This window comes from Melanerpes formicivorus, unplaced genomic scaffold, assembly GCF_026170545.1.
Source record: "Melanerpes formicivorus ecotype bairdi unplaced genomic scaffold, bMelFor1.0.p_v2 SCAF_25, whole genome shotgun sequence".
NCBI classification, from domain to species: Eukaryota; Metazoa; Chordata; class Aves; order Piciformes; family Picidae; genus Melanerpes; species Melanerpes formicivorus.
Genome location: NW_027142377.1, coordinates 310,269 through 334,140, shown reverse-complemented (window position 1 = coordinate 334,140; position 23,872 = coordinate 310,269). Strand labels below are relative to the sequence as shown.

The 23,872-nt window shown below is 51.7% G+C and overlaps 1 protein-coding gene across 1 annotated transcript in view; it reads right to left on the bottom strand.

Moving 5' to 3' along the window:
• WDPCP (WD repeat containing planar cell polarity effector) overlaps positions 1 to 23,872 on the bottom strand; it is a 180,889-nt gene that overhangs the window by 154,222 nt on the left and 2,795 nt on the right. The window contains exon 2 of the mRNA XM_068153001.1: positions 2,858 to 3,010. Coding sequence (XP_068009102.1) covers positions 2,858 to 2,968 — 111 coding nt within the window. The 5' untranslated portion in view covers positions 2,969 to 3,010. The remainder of the gene's footprint in view (positions 1 to 2,857; positions 3,011 to 23,872) is intronic.

Genomic DNA, 23,872 nt, shown 5'->3' with positions numbered 1-23,872 from the left:
CTTTCACAGTCAAGATAAAAAAAGGGGAAACTTTCCTGCTAGCATTCTTCACAAAAATGCTTTCAGCTAGAACTGGGCAATCTGGCCTGAGCTGAGGTCAGGCTGGTGGGGGTGGGGGTGGGGGAGCAGTCATGTAAACAGGTTTTATGTTGCATTTATCACAAACTCCCCTTATTTTCACTTGCTGCTTTGGAAATTAGCAGAGCCATGACTGGATTAATTCTCTGTGGGTTTCCCTCTGCACTATTATGGAGCAGTCATGGGAAAACTCAGCCAAATGAGTATGGCTCTAGTGGAGCCACACATCTAGGAGGAAGGGCAAGCACCAGAACACAGGGTCTGGCTGAAAAAAAAGACATTCAAACAGACAGGGCACTTGAGCTGACCTCTCTGAAGTGATGTCCTCATACTTTAATTGAGCTGAATTTTTGATGTTTTATGTCACTCTAAAGGAAAAGGAGTCACTCTATAGAGAATGTTTGTTGGCTTGCTGGTTATACAGACACATTCCTACCTATTCCTCAGGCAGCCTGCTTCATCTCTTACTGCACTGCTTCACAGCTGAGCAGATCCTGGATCCATACCTGTGCACCCTCCACAGCTCCAAGACCCCAGACTACCTGAAAGCTCTCTCTTTAGAGCAGTGTAAGGCTCCTAGGAATGTCTCCTATGCTGAGGCAGACATCCCAGCAGCCACATCTCACACTCCACACCATGAGAAAAGAGAAGGCAGACTTTGACATGGCTGCTCCAATGCCCAGGATTTCCTTCCCAGTGGTTCACAGCTGGTGTTCCCTTTCCCCTGCAGCATCCCCAGGGAGGGAGCCCACCCTGCTCAACAGCAGCCCTGCAATCTCCTTTTGGTTTTCTGAGCAGGCTTCCACATCTCCTGGGACCCAGCCTCAAGACAAGGTACTCCAGCATCAAGACACCTTGAAGAGGTTTATTCCTAGTGACTGAGTTGCTGGAAGCTGTTCTTCTGCTCCCCTGTTGATGTGCTTGGCAGTGTCAGCTGGAGGGCTTATGAACATTTGTCCATGCTGGATGCTGTCTGCCTGTGGCATCCTTGAAGGTCTTCATCTCCATCACAATGTTTGTTTGCACAGGGCAAGGGGGAAAGGGGGGAGAGAAGAGGCACTTTTTGTCTTCCCAATGCCACTTGAGCAGGTTGAGCTCTCTGTGCTGCTGCATTTCACAGCAGCCTCCTCCCTCTGAGCACTGGAAATTTCCACAACAGCCCCAACAGTTGTTTCTCAATATCCAACCGGTTTGCAACCGACTGGCACCCAAGCAGCGTAATGAGCCTTCAGATGGCAATGGCAAAGTGCCTGCTGGTGCTGCCAAGAACTCCTCTGTCTACCTCTGGCAGCTCTGGACTATGTTCAGAGATGGACAGGAGCCTAGGTCATGCTAAAGTTCTGCTTTCACCACTGTTCACCCAGGCTGTGCATCGTGACATTGCTTCGCCAGCCTATCAGCAACCAGCCCGTCTACCCCTAAGGCAGTGCTCCACCAGACAAAGCTGCTCCAGAGAAATGTCCCCATGGAAGGAGCAACTCTGCTCACCTACCCACCCCTCCTCCTTCATTAGCTGTGTAGCCACAGCTTCAAAAGCTGTGTGAGAGCATGGAGCCAAACCCACCTCTCTGCATGACTGCACATGCACGTGCACAATCTGATCTGCGCTAACCACTATCAGCAGCCACAAGAAACGCTCTCTGCTGCCTCACAGCACTTCCACGTGGACAAGAGGAGGGGAACCGGTACCTTTTCCAGCTTCATTCCCACTCCTAACATTTCTGCAGGTACTCCAGGCACTGACATGTGCAAAAAAACCCCATGTAGAAACATGTAAAAAAGCGATGGGCCCACAGCAGGGAGCTGAGCAGCCTAGCCCTGCACTCTGGGTCCTACCTCCAGGAGCCTCAGCAGGTCGCTCACAAAAGCAGGGCACACAAAGTCTGTCAGCGCAGCATCCTGAGGGGATGCAGGGGCACCTCGGTGGGGTGGACTGGAGCTGCTCCACACAGAGCAAACAAACTCTGCCAGTGCCCCCCCCGCAAAGTGCTCCTCACACCTGACAACACAGTATCACAGTATCACAGTATCACTTAGGTTGGAAAGGACCTCGAGGATCATCGAGTCCAACCTATCAACACAGACCCCATGACTAGACCATGGCACCAAGTGCCACGTCCAATCTCCCCTTGAACGCCTCCAGGGTCGATGACTCAACCACCTCCCTGGGCAACCCGTTCCAATGACGAACGACTCGCTCGGTGAAGAACTTCCTCCTCACCTCCAGTCTAAACCTCCCCTGGCACAGCTTGAGACTGTGTCCCCTTGTTCTGGTGCTGCTTGCCTGGGAGAAGAGACCAACCCCTTCCTGGCTACAACCACCTTTCAGGTAGTTGGAGAGGGCAATGAGGTCACCCCTGAGCCTCCTCTTCTCCAGGCTAAACAACCCCAGCTCCCTCAGCCTCTCCTCACAGGGCTGTGTTCAAGGCCTCTCCCCAGCCTTGTTGCCCTTCTCTGGACACCTTCAAGTGTTTCGATGTCCTTCTTAAACTGAGGGGCCCAGAACTGGACACAGGACTCAAGGTGTGGCCTAACCAATGCAGAGTACAGGGGCACAATGACTTCCCTGCTCCTGCTGGCCACACTATTCCTGATGCAGGCCAGGATGCCATTGGCCCTCTTGGCCACCTGGGCACACTGCTGGCTCATATTCAGGTGGCTGTCAATCAGCACCCCCAGGTCCCTCTCTGTTTGGGAGCTCTCCAGCCACTCTGACCCCAACACCTTGCTGTCCAGATCCCTGAGGATCAGCTGGAGGCCGGTGTACCACAGAACCCACAGCGATACTGGCTTCAGGGCTTTTCAAGGCGATTCCTTGCACCGAAGCTCTGCTGGCCTTGGCCCTTTCCAAGGATTTCTTCACGGGATGTGTGATATTTAGTAACCACATTCCTCAGCTGTCAGCCCTCTTGCAGGATTGCAAAACACACAGCTAGGAGAAAAAAAGAAGAGGAGAAGTCTCCCATTGCTCGATCACGCTAACACAAGTCACATTAATTAAAATATGTTTGTGTAATTACATGGGAGATGTGCTGTGCACAGCAGTTAAAGCCCATGCAACATCTATATAATAAGCAACCCTGTGTGTAAGATATTATTACAGAAGAAGGGCTCTGGGTCTGAGAGAAAGGAGCAATTTAACAATTGATGCCAACCCTTTGGTGTTTTCTAGGTCACACAAACGGTTATTAGGACCTGATACAATTAAATAACAAAGCAGAGGGAATCACAGTTTATCTGACTCAATAGGGAACAACCATCCTGCAGCCTCTGCTGGAGAAAGTCCCACACGTTTCTGGCAGCAAGGCCACTGAAAAGGCATCCTCGACATACAACAACAGCTACTGCCAAACTCTGATCCTTGGGCCACTTTGCCCAAAAGGAAAATTATTGGTGGTGCAGTTAAGTCCTCACATCTTAAAGTTTCGATGATTGCTTCATTTCCAGCTCGCTTCTCTTACAGGTCCAGGCAACAGAGCTGCACCTGGTAAAGACTCGCAGGCTGGAAGAATCACAGAATGGGTTGGGTTGGAAGGGACCCTAAAGATCATCCAGTTCCAACTCCCTGCCATGGGCAGGGACTCCTCCCACCAGCCCAGCTTGCTCAAGGCTTCATCCAGCCTGGCCTGGAACACCTCCAGGGAGGAGGTAGCCACATCCTCCCTGGGCAACCTGTGCCAGTGTCTCCCCACCCTCACTGGGGAGAATTTATTCCTCATCTCCAGTCTCAGTCTTCCCTCTTCTCACTCAAAGCCATTGACCCTCGTCCTGGCACTCCCAGCCCCTGTCAAAAGTCCCTCCCCAGCATTCCTGCAGCCCCCTTCAGGTACTGGAAGGCCACTACCAAGAGCTGTTATCTGGACAGCCCAACTGTCCCTAGGCAAGCAAGCTACCCCTTCACTGCTTCAGACAGGTCCCAGTATGTAGAGATGATGTGCATGTGCTCAGCAAAGCCATTTCTAGATCTCCTTTTTAATTTTAATATCAAAGTATTCCAAGGCTCAATTATGCTTCATTAGTGAAACTGTGACTATCCCACTTAATTATTTTAATATCTCAGGATTAGACAAGGAATGCAGAATTTTGGTAAAGCAGGCAAGGCAGGAGATGCATTCACTGTTCCAAGGGGGAAAAAAAAAAAGCCCTATTTCATGTTTTGAGCCAATCCAAGATGAGGCACAGATATTGTATTACAGATGATTGCTTTAATCCTAAGGCATTTCAGGGTGTATTTGAAGGAGCACAAGGGAAGCTTGTTTTGATAGATTCACAATGTAAAGCTGCTAGGAGATGGCTCCTGGATTCGCAGAGCAGGAGGGAAGCTCTTTCTCCCTCTTTGGAACCAACAAAAGGCAAATACTTGCAAGCAGACTTAAAGTCCAAATAATGCAAACTACAGACCTGGGGCTGTGTGGTTGGAAAGCTGCAATTCAGAGGAGGACCTGGGAGTGCTGGTTGATAGTCCATTAAATATGAGCCAGCAGTGCCCAGGGGGCCAAGAAAGCCAATGGCATCCTGGCTTGGGTCAGAAGCAGGGTGGGCAGCAGGGACAGGAGGTGACCATCCCCCTGTGCTCAGCACTGGGGAGGTCACACCTGGAGTGCTGTGTTCAGCTCTGGGCCCTCACTGCAGGAAGGACATTGAGGGGCTGGAGCCTGTCCAGAGCAGGGCAGCCAGGCTGGAGAAGGACCTGGAGCCCCTGGGCTAGAGGAGGGGCTGAGGGAGCTGGGGGTGTTCAGGCTGGAGAAGAGGAGGCTGAGGGAGACCTCATTGCTCTCTGCAGCTCCCTGAAGGGAGGTTGGAGTGAGGAGGGGGCAGCCTCTGCTCCTTGGTGGCAAGAGACAGGAGCAGAGGCAATGGTTCCAAGCTGCCCCAGGACAGGCTCAGGCTGGAGCTCAGGAACTATTTCTGCACAGGAAGGGTTCTCAGACATTGGAATGGTCTGCCCAGGGCAGTGCTGCAGTCACCATCCCTGGGGGTGTTCCAGCAGCCTGTGGAGCTGTGCTTAGGGACATGGTTTGGTGCTGACCCTGCAGTGCTGGGCGGAGGGTTGGAGTGGATGAGCATAGAAGGCTCTGCCAACCGGATGCTCTCTGTGATTTATCCCCCAGATCTGTGCTGAGCCTTCTCCTTCCACGCCTCACAGAACAGAGCTGCAGGCACACTGTCCCTCACCCTGTCCCTTACACCTTCCATTCCCAGCCGCCCGCACGCCGCTCCCGGAGGTTTTGCGCTCCCTTCCCGCCCGCGCTGGCTCCGGAGCGCCGCAGAACGCCAGCTCTGTACAATGGCGCCACCTCGTGTTATGCAGCCGCCATTGCCAGGCCTGCCCTGCCCGCGGCTTCTGACCGCTCGCTGCCCGCTGAGGATCAGCCTCAGCGCTCACTGCTGGCCAACCGGGCTCGGGCTCGTCCCATGATCTGCCAGACTGTGTGTGTGTTATAGCGAAATTGAGGGTCATGGAGTCACAGAGACCTCTGCCTGGAAAAGCCCTTCAAGAGCATCCAGCCCAACCATTCTCTAACTCTGCCAAGGCTGGGGCTGAGCTATGGCCCTCAGTCCCACAGCTCTGCCTCTTCCAAACACCTCCAGGGGATGAGCATTCAACCACCTCCCTGGGCAGCCTCTGCCAAACTGTTCCTAGGGAGCAGAGCCCAAACCCCCACCTGGCTCCAGCCTCCTTCCAGGGAGCTGTAGAGAGCAATGAGGTCTCCGCTGAGCCTCCTCTTCTCCAGACTGAACACCCCCAGCTGCTCCTCCCCAGCCCTGTCCTCCAGACCTCTTCCCCAGCTTCCTTGCCCTTCCTAGACCTATGAGGAGAGGCTGAGAGAGCTGGGGGTGTTTAGCCTGTAGAAGACAAGGCTCAGGGGAGACCTAATTGCTCTCTACAACCTCCTGATGGGAGGTTGTGGTCAGGTGGGGGTTGGTCTCTTCTCCCAGGCAACCAGCAACAGAACAAGAGGACACAGTCTCAAACTGTGCCAGGAGAGGTTTAGGCTCGAGGTGAGGAAAAAGTTCCTCCCAGAAGGAGTAATTGGCCACTGGAATGTGTTGCCCAGGCAGGTGGTGGAGTCTCCATCCCTGGAGGTGTTCAAAAAATGATTGGATGTGGCACTTGGAGCCATGGTTTGGTTGTCAGGAGGTGTTAGGTATTAGGTAATAAGCTGGACTTGATGATCTCTGAGGTCTTTGCCAACCTGTTTGATTCTATGATTCTGTGATTCTCTGGACCCTCTCCAGCCCCTCAATGTCCTTCTTGCAATGAGGGTCCCAAAACTGCAGCCAGCACTGCAGGTGTGGCCTCCCCAATGCTGAGTGCAGGAGGACAATCCCTGCCCTGCTCCTGCTGCCCACACCACTGCTGATCCAGGCCAGGCTGCTGGTGGCCTCCTTGCCCAACACTCTCTGGGCCCTGCCATCCAGCCAGTTATTTACCCAGCGAAGTGTCCAAACCCTGAGCTACAACAGAAGCTGTGTGAGCACATCCTAAGTTCAGGCACCAGCTGGTTTTCATCCACAAGAAATACTCAGGCCCCTTGGGTGCCTTGTTCTATGCTCCAAGTCAGTACCATTGGGGGTCTCCAAGCAGGATTTGACTCAGTGGAAATCAAGCTGCCTGCATATGCATTTTAAACCATTAGGAAAGAAAGCAAATTTCCTGTGGAAATGGCAGTCCTGAGCAAAAAATTTACTTAGAAGATTAAAGGCAAGCATTATCATCCCAGGAAAATGTGCCAGCCAATGCCCAAGCTTGTCCTTTATTGGTAGGGGCAGGTTGGCAGCTCTGCCCTTTGGAAGTGTCAAAGCACCTCCTTAATCTTACAGCTACACATCAAGTTGGGAGTAACTGTGCAAAACTTTCTCAGGGTGAGCTCAAACACAAATAAATCTTCACCAGGTTGATTTTTCTTCCCTGGAAGTGCAAAGTGAGGTCACTTTACAGTGAAAATGGCTTGGTTGCTGGCTGGAGATGAGCCAGGGTGTGCCCAGGAGGCCAAAAAGGCCACTGGTATCCTGGCCTGGATCAGCAGTGGTGTGGGCAGCAGGAGCAGGGCAGGGATTGTCCTCCTGCACTCAGCACTGGGGAGGCCACAGCTGAAGTGCTGGGCTCAGTTCTGGGCCCTCAGTGCAAGAAGGACATTGAGGGGCTGGAGAGGGTCTAGAGAAGGGCAAGGAAGCTGGGAAAGGGTCTGGAGAACAGGGCTGGGGAGGAGCAGCTGAGGGAGCTGGGGGTGTTTAGTCTGGAGAAGAGGAGAAGCCTTTTGCCAGATTTTCTTAGCACTACACCAAGCAGCCCTGAGAGTTTGGTCAGTGGGTTAAGGCAGGGATGTCAGGGTAGGTGTTTTCTCTAGAGGAGGGCACCATCTCTTTGCTGACATTGATCTGGGTAGTAATGGGGCTCACTAAAGGCAGCTCCAACACACCAGAAGATATTTCTGATCAAAGCAGTTGAGTTAGTTGTATAGCCTGGCCCCCAGCTTGGTCTTTAGCCTACAAACCCTTCTCAGCCTTTAGAACAACATCGCCTTGTGCACCATGAGATAGCACAGCAACACTCCTGCAACAACCAGAGCCCCAGCAGAGAGGGTCCTCAGAATGGACCCTCTTGAAGAAAAGCCAGGGCTGTTGATCTCCCTTCAGCTGTGCTGGCACAAGCGTTTGTAAGGCCCCATGAAGAAAAACGTCCAGTGTAGAACCAGTTTTAACTCTCATCAGGCAGCCCTACAGACAGGGCAGTTATGCAGAATAAAGAAAGAGCTGTGCCAGCTGGCAGGGCTGCCAGAGAGATGCCTCTTCACACTGCACGCTCAGGAGAGGGACAACCTGCTGCACTGAGATCTGCAAGGGCTTGGCAGGCAGTTGGACACAAGAGTTCCCAGAGCACACCTCGGGAGGTGACTGGCACAGTCTCCCCAGCAGAACAGTAGAAGGTGAGTGGACAGGGTCAACAAGCCAGGCTTGTCTTGTACTGACTCCCCAACAGCTGTGACTGAGCAGAGCAGGCTCCCCTCAGACGTTGTCCCCTTCCCCCGTTGTTCATCCCCCCCGGCTTGCAATACCACAGGCATCGCCCAAGAGCTTCTGAACAACCACAAGCCACAGGCTGGCACACAAAGGGAAAACAAAACCAGTCACAGTTTACATTCAGAGGCCAGGCTATCATCTGGGATGATTTGGCACAGCAGAGGCATCTCACAGGGAGACGCTCCTCACAATTGAAGCCATTCTTGCATGCTCTGCCTCATGTTCTCCACATGGTAGGCAAGGGAAACAGCCTTCTGTGTACTAGCTCCTCTGGGAAGCCAGGACAGCAGCAGCACACCAGCAAGCTCCTAATATCTTGCACTGACTTATAGGCAGCTAAACAGAAACTTTTTCTCCTCCTTTGTTCTTTCTGAAGGAAAGGAAGCTGGAGACAGAGCAATGATGGTTACCAGTCAACAGCTGCAGGCAGAGCAGTAAACAAGCTGAAGATGGTGACAAATGGTTTTGTCCTTTCTGAATAAAGATGTAATTATAGGTAGCCCAAAAACCTAACTTCACAGAAGCACAGAATGCTTGGGGTTGGAAGGGACCTCTCAAGACCATCTAGTTCAACACCCTTGTCAAAGTAGGTTCACCCAGGGCAGGCCACACATGAATGCATCCAGGTGGGTTTTGAAAGTCTACAGAGATGGAGACTCCACAACCTCTCTGAGCAGCCTGCTCCAGGGCTCTGCTACCCTCACAGCAAAGGAGTTTTGCCCCATGCTTAAGTGAAACCTCCTTGTTCCAGTTTGTGTCCATTGCCCCTTGTCCTGTCCCTGGGCACCACTAAAAAGAGCCCAGCCCCATCCTCCTGCCCCCCACTGCTTAGCTATTGATCAGCATTGATGAGATCCCTCTCAGGAGCCTGCTCTTCTCCAGACTCAACAGCCCCAGGCCTCTCAGCCTCTCATCCTCTCATCCTCACAGGTCCCTCAGCAGCTTTGTGTCTGTCCATTGGACTCTCCCCAGCAGTTTCCTGTCTCTCTTGAACTGGGGAGCCCAGAAATGGACACAGTACTTGAGGTGTGGCCTTGAGTATTGACTGCACTGCTTGGTCATGGCCCAAAGGAATGAGGTGTACAGTGTCAGCTGGAAATCAAAAGGTACTTTAGGCACAAATGAGGACAGCACAAGGCCAGCTCTGTGGCCTGAAAGGCCATAGAGGTGACAAATTCCTAACAAAGGTGATGGTTGTGACAAAGGTACGTGGCAGGTGTGGCATTTCAGGACATGTTTTAGTGGCAGTGGTGGTGCTGGGCTGATGCTTGACTTGATGATCCTAGAGGTCTTTTCCAGCTGTAAGGATTCTCTGAGAAGGTGATGATGAAGAAACAGCTGAATGTTACCCCAAACACCACTCAATGAAATGCAGAAGCATGGCAGGGACTGCACAGAAACACCTGCTAAGGTGAAGGCTTGCACATGAGGCTGCCACTGCTCAGTTCCTAACCACAAAGAGCAGAACAACTGAGTCTAGGTCCCTGAGCAAATGCTCAGCACGGGAGACAACTGTCCCTGGCTGCATGCAAAATGCAGCTGCACAGAGCTAGCACTCCTCTCCAACACAAGCTGTCTAAGGAGAGCTGAAGAAACTCAGAGAGTTCTGAGAACTGCAGATCCTTCTCTGGGTCCTTTACAAGCAGAAGAATCCCAATTGCAAAACAGATTTCCATGCAGGTAGAACAATCCCCTTGCTGCTGCTGAGTGTGTCTAGAAGGTGAACTGCCCATCTCTGGGTGGCTAAGGATTGCAGTACCTCATGGCATTAAAGTGCTTATTCTCTGTCTACATTGCTTTGAAATCAAAAGCTGAGGGAGCAGAAACAGGACACATTACTCTAGGTCAGGGCACCAGCTCCTGAGCAAGACAGATGCTTTCAGTCCAGTTGTCCACCTGCCTCTCTTCTCCTGAGGGACCAAGGGGTTCTTAGGCTGTGGCAGGGGGGCTCAGCTGCTCGTGAAAGGAGCATTTCCCAGCTCTGCACTGATGCAAGGCACAGCTCAGTGCCAATGGCACGCTACCACCAATTGCAGGTTTTTGATTCATTTGCCAACCCGTAATTTGTGGAGCTGCTACATAAGCAACTGAGTTGTCCCTGAAGCAGAGGCAGTGCAATAATCCCAACAATCATTCCAAGGTAAACTGCCCTGCACTGTGATTCAGAGCCCTGAGGCACCTCGTGCTCCTGCCAGCCCCAGAAGCAGCAGCACTTGGCACTGCTTGATTCATGCACACTCCCACCCTAAGGGGAGCCTGAAGAGTTTGCAAAGAGGTTGATGAGTCCATCCTGCGGGTTTCTTCATGCAGACAGCAGACACCATCCTTCCTTGCCAAGCAGAGGAGTCCCTCATGCCGGTTTCATGCAGACAGGCAGACACCATCCTTCCTTTCCAGGCAGATTTCCATAGCAAATATGAAGTCAAGAGTGACATTTACCTTGCATTTAGAAAGGGGCTTTGAGAAAATGAGCTCCTTCTTAAAAATCAACCAAGCAAAAAGCCTGCTAAGCTGTTGTGATGCCCAGCAGGACACATTTGGCATGGGCCAGAAGGAAGAAATTCCTGCTGGACTCCACCACTTGCTTCCCTCACAGTGAACTGGGATTTTCCTTTGCCATGGGTATGACACACATGGAACTGGCCATCGCCTTTTATTTAGGACACCTGCTTTTCCTTTGCTTCAGTACCGGCCTTCACTTCCTCTCTTCTCTTTGTATTTCTCATCCCACCTGCCAGAAAAAGGCAGACTTCCTGCTCTGTCCTGAAACCTTATGCCCTGCCAGCCCAGACATTGATAGGATCAGTGAGGATCAGCCTTCACAAAGCAAGCCCTGCTGAGCCCCTTCTCCCAGGAGTCAATCTCTGCTCACTGCCTCTGTGAGGAAGGCTCACATGCAGTCTGGCCAGTGGCTCTGCAGCGAGGCAAGGGCACTGAGTGAAGATGTTGAGCTCAAAAGTCTCACCAGACAGAGGCAAACTCCAGTTTCTCAAACCCCAATTTCACAGATTCACTAAATCACACAGAAAGCAGGAAACATCTGGTTGGAAGAGAGCTCCAAGATCATCCATTCCAGCCCTCCACCCAGCACTGCAGGGTCACCACCAAACCATGTCCCTAAGCACCAGCTCCACAAGCTGCTGGAACACCCCCAGGGTTGGTTACTGCAGCACTGCCCTGGGCAGACCATTCCAACGTCTGAGATCCCTCCCAGTACAGAAATGACTCCTGAGATCCAGCCTGAGCCTGCCCTGGGGCAGCTTGGAACCATTGCCTCTGCTCCTGTCTCTTGCCACCAAGGAGCAGAGGCTGCCCCTTCCTCACTCCAACCTCCCTTCAGGGAGCTGTAGAGAGCAAGGAGGTCTCCCTCAGCCTCCTCTTCTCCAGCCTGAACACCCCCAGCTCCCTCAGCCCCTCCTCTAGCCCAGGGGCTCCAAGCCCTTCTCCAGCTGAACTGCCCTGATCTGGACAGGCTCCAGCCCCTCAATGTCCTTCCTGCAGTGAGGGCCCAGAACTGAACACAAAATGTCAGCTCTACAGGACAGGGGCATCAGGGACTTTAGGACGTAGGAAAACCTTAAGAAACTCTAAGAGAAAGCAATCTCTCAGCAGTTCTTTCTAGCTTCATCCTTACACAGTCTGGAGAAACCTTTCTCTTTTCATTGTTGCTTTCCCCTTCCAAACCCCAACAGCCCCAGACAAACGCAGCACATACTGCACTTACAGCAACCCTTCTGCCCTCACCTCAGGGCAGAACCCTTCTGCCAATCCCTCAGCCCATGGAACAATCTCATGTGTAACTGCTTCTTTGGCAGTGTCACTTGTTCTTCAACCTGGCATTTATTTAGCCATAGATATAAACACTCTGTTGTACACCAGACCTAAGTAAAGCAGACAGCTTGGGGCAGGCAACCCCCTTCCTAATCCCATAGAGTCTAATCAGGTCTTTATTTGAAGTAGTATTTTAATACTCCAGAAAATGAGGATCATTCTCTATCTTTAGAAAGGTTAAATACAGCTGTGGTGTCCTCTCCAAAACAGCAAGAATTTTGTGTTGGAGCAACCTCTGTCTTGGAACAACTCAGCCCTTAGTATCATAGAACCTTGGAATGGCTCAGGTTGGAAGGCTGCACCTTAGAGCTCATCTGTTCCAACCTCCTGCTGTGGGCAGGGACACCTCTCAACTAGACTCAGCCGCTCAAGGCCTCATCCAGCCTGGCCTTCAACACCCCAGGGAGGAGGCAGCCACAGCCTCTCTAGGCAGCCTGTTCCAGAGTCTCACCACCCTCACACTGAAGAACTTCCTCAGCTCCACTCTAACCCTGCTCTGCCACAGTTTCAAACCATTCCCCCTTGGCATGTCTCCAGACACCATCAGCAAAAGTCCCTCTGCAGCCTTCCTGCAGGATCCCTTCAGCTATTGCAAGGCAGCTCTATGGTCTCCCTGGAGCCTTCTCCTCTCCAGGCTGAACACCCCCAGCTCCCTCAGCCTGTGCTCACAGCAGAGCTGCTCCAGCCCTTGGATCATCTTTGTGGCCTCCTCTGGACTCTCTCCAGCAGCTCTGTGTCGTCCTTCTGCTGGGGATGCCAGAACTGGAGGCAGTATCCACATAGTCTTTCAGTGAGCCACCTGAGCCAGAAGAGGCCCTGAATTCCCTGGCTGTGGAATGGATAACCTTATTCTGTGCTCCACAAAGAGAAAATTGCTCACAGTCAACACTGCTGTCTCCAGCCTTCCCTCACCTCCACAATCAAACCTGCTCTTTCATGCCATTTCCTCCTCCTTCTGCAGCCTGAGGTACGCTACCTGTGTTTGTCTTCACAGCGACAAACACAGAGGGCACCTAATGCAGCAATTATAATTAATGTCTGATCTGCCTCCACTAAAAACACTCACTCCAGCATCAAGACAACGTGCCACTCACATGGAGCAAACCCTGCCTAACACAGAAACTACCAGGGTCGTGTCTGAACACATCTGTTGCCTCAACTACAGCAGCCAGCCTTGCCTTCATCCACTCTGCTGAAAGGAAATGGATCCCTCGCAGCTTCAAAAGCAACTCCACACAGGCTGTGTCTGTCACTTCTCCTCAGAGAGTTCTAGGCACTGGGAAATGGGTTCTTGGTGGATTTCATAAGCAGTTGTGCTTGCAGCTTTGAAGTCTCCTCCAGGCCTGTCATTTGGTAAGGCTGTTGATGGGTGCCTGGGAGTGCTTTGTCCTCCGGGAGGCTATTTTCCTTTAATTCATCTCTGATGAGAAGCAATTTCTGCATTTTCATCTGTTTTATGTAAAGATCAAAGGGATGATGGATCCCAATGTTGACCCTATGACAGGCAAAAAGAAGCAGGGCTGCACATTTTTGCTGGGTGGCAGACTCAGCCTCAGAGCAGCCAGCCGCACCGCTCACTGCTGCAGGTCTTGCTCTTCTCACCCGGCCAAGCAGCACCTCATCTCCTGCCTGCTTCCAGATGGACACAAAACAATGTTGTGGGGTGAAATCTCCATTCTTAAATCTGCCAAGCTCATTGTTTGCCCAAAGAGAACAAAGAGAGCAAGGATCCAATTCCAAACTGCTCTAACAATGCTCTTCTTAATGGTGTCCCATCAATGAAGTCATGACACTTCATGTAGTCACAAGCTGATTTAGCTGGCCCTGCACCACCACCTCTTTAAGGCTTTGTCAGTTTGTTTCCTTCTGTCTTCAAGCTGCAATAAAGGCTGACCTTTTGTGCAGTTTAAGGAGAAAATTTTCACACCAGAAAAGCAGCTTTCACATTTGACTGCAGGGGGATGATCTGCAGTAGCCACTGAGATGAAGGGTGCCACTGTGAACACCGTTGCCATCCCCACAAGAGCAGAACAGAGAGGTCACTGAAGCTTACCTTAAGTGAAAGGCAACATAAGGAAGCTCTGGTTTATTACTATTTGCTGAAGCAGGCTCATGACACATGCCAGCAAACATGCAGGTACTGGGAGCTTCCAGGATGTGGTCCTAAGCCAGCAAACACATCCTCAATGCAAATGTCCCTCCTCACTTCCAGCCAGTTCAAACTGCTTCCCTCTCCAGAAGGCTCAGCAGAATAGAGGATAATTACAGAGCCACAGAGTGTTAGGGGTTGGAAAGGACCTCCAGAGATCATCCAGTTCAAATCCCCTGCCAGAGCAGGGTCACCCAGGGCAAGGCACAGAGGAACTCATCCAGGTGGGGTTGGAATATCTGCAGAGGAGGAGACTCCACAACCCTGTGGACTGCCTGTTCCTGTGTTCTGTCACCATCACAGTGAAAACATTGTGAGGAGGAGCATGCAGAGCAGAATATTTAGAATATCTATCTTGGAAAACAGAAAAGAAAAAATAAATAATCCAATCCATTGGATATTCCTTTTCTCCTCCAGGTCTCTGTTTTTATTCAACCTGAGTCCACATGCCATTGGGGGGCAAAAAAAATCCAACCACCACCAGGTCAGGGAACCTCTTCCCATTCTACTTAGGAATGGTTACTCTGGGTGACCCTGCTTTAGCAGGAGGTTGGACTGTATGCTCTCCAGAGGTCACTTCCAAGCCTGTCATTCTGTGAAGCCAAAAGAAATTTCTTCTGTCTACCCAGCAGTCCAGAGCAGAGAGAAAGAGCAGCTCCCTTCTGAAGCCAGCAGTCTGGAAACCACTGAAGGAGGAATTTGAGAGGACGGAAATGAGGATGTTCTTGTGCAAACACTTGGCATGAATCCATCACCTTCTGCCTCCTGCACCTCAAGACACCCAGTGCTATGTGCTGGGACAAACCTGAGGGTATGCTTAGCTAAAGAAATCTTCTTTGGGTGCAGTTTCCACCTGAAACCACTGCCACGTTCAGAGGCTTACTTCTGGATAGGACACCAAAACAGAGAGCAAAGAGCTGAACTCTTGCTGTGTATTGCAGGATGCTGCCAAGAGAGGAAGAGGGAGGCATGCAGCTGACGCTGCTTCACAATCCAAATGTGTAAACCTCTCCCTGCCACTCAGTGCTGTCAGATAACCAAGCAATGAAGAATGAGGTGGAGGATACAGAGAAGCTTTGAGAGTCTCTTTTTGCAAGAAAGTAATTTCAAAGTGCATTCCTTTAAGTGGCCTGCACCTGGGCAGGAACAGCACCAGGCACCAGTACTGATTAGAGGTCATCCTATTGGAAGGCAGCTCCATGGAGAGAGACCTTGGAGTCCTGGTGGACAGCAAGTTCTGCATGGGACAGCAATGTGCCCTTGTGGCCAAGAAGGCCAAAGGCATCCTGGAGTGCATCAAGAAGAGTGTGGTCAGCAGGGCTAGGGAGGTTCTCCTGACCTTCTGCTCTGCCCTGCGCAGACCACAGCTGGAAGGCTGTGTCCAGTTTGGGACTCCCCAGTTCAAGAGAGACAGAGACCTGCTGGAGAGAGTCCAACAGAGGAAAGAAGGAGGATGAAGGGACTGGAACATCTCTGCTGTGAAGAAAGGCTGAGAGCCCTGGGGCTGTTTAGTCTGGAGAGGAGAAGGCTGAGAGGCGATCTGATCAATAAGTATCTGAGGAGTAGTAGGTGTCAGGAGGAAGGTTCCAGGATCTGTTTGGTGGTGCCCAGTGACAGGACAAGGCACAACAGGTACAAGCTGGAACCCAGGAGGCTCCAACCCAACATGAAGAGAAACTTCTTTGGTGTGAGGCTGGTGGAGCCCTGGAGCAGGCTGCCCAGAGAGGTCATGGAGTCTCCTTCTCTGAGGACTTTCCAACCCCACCTGGATGTGCTCCTGTGTGACCTGCCCTGGGTGACCCTGCTCTGGCAGAGGGATTGGACTGGATGATCACCAGAGGTCCCTTCCAACCCCTGTCATTCCGTAATTCTCTAATGCACTTTGGGAGGTGTGTGGGGGATTCTGTAAGGAACACAACATGCCACAGGTTGCATTCTCTACCTTCATAAGCTGTGTTTTCAAATCCTCTGTTTCTCTGGCTCAGGCAGGTAAAGGTGCCAAGAGCCTTGAACGTTACGACTACACACTTTCAGTTTTGCACAGGGCCAGGTGTCTAATAAATCACTAGGCAAATGCCTTCCCCAATTAGATCTTAAAAGCTTGTTTTGGAAAGAGATGTTATGGAGCAGGCTTCTAGAAATCAGATCTGGTGAACAAAGGGGGAGGAAGAAGCAAAGCTTTTGTTCTCAACCATTTACACCTCGGATTAGTTTTTAAAGCCTCCTATAAATCTTCAGCATGGCTCAGGTACACAACAGAAACATGGAAACGTGGCAAAAGTCGACAAGTTGATTTATGGCAGCCCATAATCAGCCACCTCTGATCTGCAGAGGAGATAAACTAGCAAACAGACGCTTGCTCAGTGGAGGAGAGGAGAAAGAGAATGGGAAACTCTGAGCGCGTTCCAGAAATGCAAATGCATACAGCTGAGGGCAACACCAGCCTGGGCCTTCCACCAGGCAAGGCCTCAGCGTGTGAGGGCAGGCACAGCGCGGCGCAGCCAGCGCTGCCTGTGCTGAGTAAGCAACCAAACCACACCAAGCTGGCAGCAGCGGTGACACAGCACTTGGGACGGGCTCCTCGCCCTGCTCCGAGGGCACAGCACACGCAGGCTGCACCCCAAGCGACACACAAGCAGGGGGGGTCTCATGGATAGCCCATTAAATATGAGCCAGCAGTGTGCCCAGGTGGCCAAGCTGGCCTGCATCAGGAATAGTGTGGCCAGCAGGAGCAGGGAAGTCATTGTGCCCCTGTACTCTGCTTTGGTTAGGCCACACTTTGAGTCCTGTGTCCAGTTCTGGGCCCCTCAGTTTAAGAAGGACATTGAGAGACTTAAACGTGTCCAGAGAAGGGCAACAAGGCTGGGGAGAGGCCTTGAGCACAGCCCTGTGAGGAGAGGCTGAGGGAGCTGGGATTGTTTAGCCTGGAGAAGAGGAGGCTCAGGGGAGACCTCATTGCTCTCTACAACTACCTGAAGGGAGGTTGTAGCCAGGAAGGGGTTGGTCTCTTCTCTCTAGCAACCAGCACCAGAACAAGAGGACACAGTCTCAAGCTGTGCCAGGGGTAGTTTAGGCTCGAGTTGAGGAGCAAGTTCTTCACTGAGAGAGTTGTTAGCCATTGGAATGTGCTGCCCAGGGAGGTGGTGGAGTCCCCATCCCTGGAGGTGTTCAAGAGGGGACTGGATGTGGCACTTGGTGCCATGGTCTAGTCATGAGGTCTGTGGTGACAGGTTGGACTCGATGATCTTTGAGGTCTCTTCCAACCTGGGTGATACTGTGATACTGTGTGACAGGAGGTGACCATCCCCCTGTGCTCAGCACTGGGGAGGCCACACCTTCTCCCTGGGGCATTCAAGGCCAGGTTGGATGAGGCATTGAGCAGCTGAGTCTAGTTGAGAGGTGTCCCTGCCCATGGCAGGAGGCTGGAGCAGATGATCTCTGAGGTCCCTTCCAACCTGAGCCATTCTGTGGTTCTGTGCTCTTCAGAGCAAAAGAATGAAGAAGAGCCTGGTCCTTGATAGCAAAGGCAGGAATGGCAGCACAGCTGGGCCTGGCCAGCCACGCTTCAGGAATGGTTTCTGCACCTTTTCTGAAAAGCAGGAGAACATGAGAACAAAACCTAAGGATTAACCCAAGGCAGCTGTGGGAGGGGTCACAAAACCTGCCTTTTGGTATGCCTGGAAATGCCTTTCCCCAGAGGGATCCAGTTCCTCCTAGCCCATTTCTGCCATACCCAGCCACACTCCTGACTGTGCTGGGCAGATCCACCGCTCTTGCACTTCACAGCCAAGCGTGGCCCGCAGCTGCAGTTGCCAAAGGCAAACAACAGCTCAGCTCACAGCTCTTGCTTAGGTGTGGACAGGCAATTCCTGCATGTTTCTCCATATCAGAAAGAAGTGGGGCACTGGAAAATGTTTGTCAAGTAAAACCTGTGAGAAGGCCAAGAACACTTGAAGGTGTCACCAGGACCTGGAGGGGCAAAACCTTCTGAACTTTCTCTGCAGAGAGAAGAGGCTGAGGAAACCACCTCAGTTCTTGCCAGGCTCTCACATTCCCAGGCACCAACTGCAGTTAAAGGGGGGGAAAACCCCAACCCCACAGCTTCTTTTTGCAGTGGATTCAACAAGATAGTTGTATCTTTTGGAGTGTGATGAGTGCCTAATTACCATGATTCCAATCTCTTGTCACCTTCAGGCTAGACTACAGATAGGGATGGTTTTCAGCCAGGGCTGACAGTGAAAATGAACTTGACACAGCATGCAAGGGTTTGCTAAGCATGATGGAATACTCCAAACATCACTCCTCTTCTTCATCTAGCCAGGAGGAGGAGGAAGGGATCACAGGAGACTGAGTTCAGAGTTGCTAAATCCCTTCACCAGCAGAGGAAGATGCTTGGCTGATTACATGTGCAGGCTGAATGCATTTGTCTCTCACCTTTCTCCACACACTGTCCTGTTTTGAGCCCTGCTGGCTTCACACAGTTCTTTCTCCTCCTCATCCTGCTGCTATTCCTCAGAAGTTCCTTCAGCCTCTCACCCAGTTTCCTTCTGGGACACTGGCTGCATGCTGGCTAGGCCCTCCAGTGCAGCTCACTGTCAGCACACTGCACCCCACCTCCTTCCTTGTCTGGCTTTCCTCAGCCCAGAGAGCTCTGCCAGAGCATCCACTGTCCATGTACCCTTTGGAAGCAGACCTGATGGACACTTAGAGAACCTCAACAGCAGCAGGAGCTGACCCAAGGACTCTATTGCGCTCTTCCTTGCTGCCAAGTCTCAATCTCAAGCACTCGGCACCACCAAGGACTCCTCCTGCTAGCCCACTGCACAACCAGCAGCAAAATCCCAAGGGGCAAACAGGAGAGCTGAGGGAACAGCTTCCTGAGCAGGGGCAGAAGCTCAGGAGTGAAACCTGCTCAATCCTTGCAGCACAGCCCAGTTCTGAGGGCAGGGAGCAGCAGTGGCTCTGCAGATAGAAAGGCTGCAGTGAGGCCCATACACAAACACAAGGCCTAGGTGGGAAACCAAACTTCAGATGCTCTAACTACATTTAGAGGACAAAGGCTGAGGCTGTAATTCTCCCCAGCACTATTGAGGAGGCTGGTCACCTCAAGTGCTGTGTTCAGCTCTGGGCCCTCACTGCAGGAAGGACATTGAGGGGCTGGAACCTGTCCAGAGGAGGGCCTGGAGCCCCTGGGGGTGTTCAGGCTGGAGAAGAAGAGGCTGAGGGAGACCTCTCCACAGCTCCCTGAAGGGAGGTTGGAGTGAGCAGGGGGCAGCCTCTGCTCCTTGGTGGCAAGAGACAGGAGCAGAGGCAATGGTTCCAAGCTGCCCTAGGGCAGGCTCAGGAACTGTTTCTGCAGTGGAAGGGATCTCAGCCATTGGAATGGTCTGCCCAGGGCAGTGCTGCAGTCACCACCCCTGGGGGTGTTCCAGCAGCCTGTGGAGCTGTGCTTAGGGACATGGTTTGGTGGTGACCCTGCAGTGCTGGGTGGAGGGTTGGAGTGGATGGGCTTGGAGGCCTCTGCCAGCCAGATGTTTTCTGTGAGTCTGTGATCTTTAAGGTCCCTTTCACCCTAAGCCATTCAAGGACTCTGTGATTCTCTGACCCAAGCAAATGCAAGCTTCACCATTTAGAAACTCCATCCTGGTGCTCCCGCATCACAAGGGTTTTGATTCCTCAGGTTCCTTTTCCCAGTCCTTAATGCAACTCCTGACCTAATCTCAAACCATTTCCTTGCTTTTCATTTACAGTTTCTAAAGCTGAAAAAGATCTTGCTGACAGCATTTCAATATCTAAAGGGCACCTACAGGAAGACTGTTTAGAAGGGCTTGTGGGAATAGGACAAGTGGAAATGGTTTGAGAGTGGAGCAGGGCAGGCTGAGGTTGGCCCTCAGGAGGAAGTTGTGCCCAAGGAGAGTGGTGAGACACTGGCCCAGGCTGCCCAGGGCTGGGCTTGAGGCCCCATGCCTGGAGCCATTGAAGCTGAGCCTGGCTGTGTCCCTGTGCAGCCTGCTCTAGCTGGAGGTGTCCCTGATGAGTGCAGGGGGGTCCCTTCTAACCCAATGCATTCTCTAATTCTAATAGGCAAAACTGCAGATGGTCAAAAAGCTTCACAGAAAAAGCTGCAATTTCCCCAGCTAAACAGGGATTTTTATGCCACTGAAAAAAAACCAAACAGATATTTAAAGCAGTGAGTCAAACATGTTTAAAATAGGAAGCATTAGGTACAGAGCCCAAACTTACACTCACAAAGCTCATGAGAGCCCAGGGGAAATAACAGCACAAAGCACAAGATGATAAAATCCTGGCTATGGCACAACTGGCATAGACCACACACATCTGGATGGAGAGAGACTGTTTGCAAAGGCTGCAGGGACAGGACCAGGGGCAATGCCTTCAAGCTAGATTAGAGCAGACTTAGAATGGATGTGAGGAGCAAGTCCTGCTCCAGGAGGCTGCTCGAACACTGGAACAGGTTGCCCAGGGAGGTGGCTGGGGCCCTATCCCTGGAGATACTCAAGGTGAGGCTGGACAGGGCTCTGGGCAACCTGATCTAGTGGAGGATGTTCCTGCTGTGTGCAGGGAAGGTGGACTGGGTGACCTTTGGAGGTCCCTTCCAACCCAAACCATTCTCTATGATTCTATGCTCAGTCTCAGCACAGTACACACAGCTTCAGCACAGCCTCTGAGCTGCTTAAACCACCCAAGATCAGCATTGGGATGGATGCCTTCAGTATGAGTGGCTGCTCCTTACATTCTGATGAAGCTCTTCAGGCACAGCAATTAGCTCTAAGAGAAATACTCTGACTGCCTTTTTTTCAGCCTTCACATGAATCTGCCCTTTTCATGCTTGAGCAGACACTGGATGACAGCAGTGCTCACTGAGGTCAGTGTGTGCAGGGGCTTGGTTGTGACTTGTACCTTGTGAGGGAATTAGGTCCTTCTTCCCATGGTTCTGTGTTACACAGACAGGAGGCCACACCTGAAGTGCTGGGTTCAGTTCTGGGGCATTCATTCCAGGAAGGACATTGAAGGGCTGGAGAGGGTCCAGAGAAGGGCAAGGAAGCTGGGGAAGGGTCTGGAGAAGAGGGCTGGGGAGGAGCAGCTGAGGGAGCTGGGGGTATTTAGTGCGAAGAAGAGGAGGTTGAGGAGAGACTTCATTGCTCTCTACAGCTCCCTGAGAGGAAGCTAGAGCCAGATGGGGGTTAGTCTCTCCTCCCTAGGAGCAAGTGACAGGAGGAGAGGAAATGGCCTGGGGCTGCAACCAGGGGAGGTTTAGGTTGGACATCAGAAGAAACTTCTTGAATGAAAGGTTACTGAAAGCCTGGCACAGGAGGTGGCTGAATGCCCATCCCTGAAGGTATTTCAGGCAGGCAGAGATGTGGTGCTGAGGGCCATGGTTTAGCTCCACCCTCAGCAGAGCTAGAGAATGGTTGGACTGGATGAGTTCAAAAGGCTTTTCCAGCCCAAACAGTTCTGTGATTTGATGATTAATGGAAACTCTCCTTTTAAAACATTCCCAACATGCTCATTGCCAGCCCACAGACATGACAAAACATAGGCAAGCTTCTGAAATGCAGGAAGAAGTTTGTGTTGGATCACTGTGGAGCAGTTCAAGCTAAGGATGGAACCTGCCTTGGCTGATTTTTCAGCTGGAAAGGGGTTGAAGCCGGAGCACTGCCACTAAGCATAAGAGAACCAGAACTGCTTGTGGTGTCCCTGTCAGTTCTGGGAGTCAAACACCGGATGTGGACACAGGAATGAGAAATCTGCACTGGGTAACTGGAAAACAAAACAAGGACAGCAATTTTCTGCTGTTACAAGCAATTGTCTTTAATTACCTCACTCTGTTACTGCATTGTCTGAAAAGCCAGGGTGGCAATGTGAGCAGCACTGCTCTGGCAGCCCCAAGTTACCAGCAGCCATTACAGCAGAGCACATCTTTTCTCTTCTCTTACCCAAAGAGAAGTCAGAAGCACAGAACCATTCTGGTTGGAAAAGCCCTTCAAGCTCCTCCAGTCCAACCATCTCTAACTCTGCCAAGGCTGGGGCTGAACCATGGCCCTCAGCACCACAGCTCTGCCTCTCTCAAACACCTCCAGGGATGGGCATTCAACCACCTCCCTGGGCAGCCTCTGCCAGGCCTTGAGAACCCTTTCAGTCCAGAAGTTTCTTCTCATCTCTAACTTGAACCTTCCCTCGGGCAACTTGAGGTCTTCTCTCACTTGTTCTAGGGAGCAGAGCCCAACCCCCACCTGGTTCCAGCCTCGCCTCAGGGAGCTGTAGAGAGCAAGGAGGTCTCCCCTCAGCCTCCTCTTCTCCACACTAAACACCCCCAGCTCCCTCAGCTGCTCCTCCCCAGCCCTCTTCTCCAGACCCTTCCCCAGCTTCCTTGCCCTTCTCTGGACCCTCTCCAGCCCCTCAATGTCCTTCTGGGAGTGAGGACCCCAGAACTGAACCCAGCACTGCAGGTGTAGCCTCCCCAGTGCTGAGTGCAGGAGGACAATCCCTGCCCTGCTCCTGCTGCCCACACCATTGCTGATCCAGGACAGGCTGCTGGAGGCCTCTGTGCCCACCTGGGTTAGGAAGGGTTGGACTGGATGACCTTAAAGGTCTTCTCCAAACCAAACCACTGTAGAATTTCAAGACCACTGCAGCCAGGCACTAGACTGGAAGGTGTTGCACAGTTTCAATAGCTGGATCAGGATACAAGCATGGCAGGAGGGCAGTTCAGTCAGGCACTGAAGAAGGACACAACTTAAGAGTCACAGAATGGATTGGGTAGGAAAGAACTTTAAACATCATTCATTTCCAACCCCCTGCCATGGGCAGGGACACCTCCCACCAGCCCAAGCTGCTCAAGGCTTCCTCCAGCCTGGCCTTGAACACCTCCAGGGAGGTTCCAGTATCTCCCCACCTTCACTGTCAAGCATTTCTTCTGCCTCTCCAGTCTCAATCTGCCTACTTCCTGACCCTGGGAACAGGGTGTGAAGCATCACAGCATCCCTACTTTCCTGGGCACTGCTATGTCTAAAGTGCAAACTGGAAAAGTCACCACAGGTGGAAAGTTCTTCATCTCCTTTTCTAAAGGCCCTGAACTTCTTTTTTTTTCCAACAGGACCATAGCCCTTGGCCTTGCTCTGCAAAGCCTGTGATACCTGACTCTGTGGCAAGAAACATCTTTGTGCTAGGGATGTTCTAAACCTTCTAGAAACACTCTTCTGGCTCTTTCTCCAGCGTCTCGTAAGCTGGGGACTCCCTGGTGCAATAGCTTTGCTCTCCAGTGTGGCATTTAGAGGTTACAAAACCATCAAGGTTTAATCAGCACTTTCTGGACTTGCTGGCTGTGCCAAGCAGGTCAGCATGGGGTGAGCATCTTGAAGCCCACTGTGTATTCGCACACCACCTGCCCTCTTAGCAGAGCGTCCAGGCTCTGCTGGGCTGGCTTAGAGACTGACAAAAGATAAAGCTGAAGTTTGATTGCACAGAAGAAGGAAAACCTCAGTGGTAACTCTGGGATCTTAGAACTTGCAAATTAGCAATGAAAGCAGCCAGCTGAGTCCTCAGGAGCACATCTGAAGTTTTAATGAGAGTCAGATTACAAAGAGCCATAGTGGGAGCCTTCTGTGAGGAAGCTTTGCAGTTAAGTTGCAATGCCTTAAAAAAAAAGAAACCCACCCAACACAAAACCCCCCAACATTCAGATAAATTACCTTGCACTGCAGTATGCCAAGTTTGTGGAGATGGAATTAAAATTGGGCTTTCATAGGAAAAGCATAATATCAGACT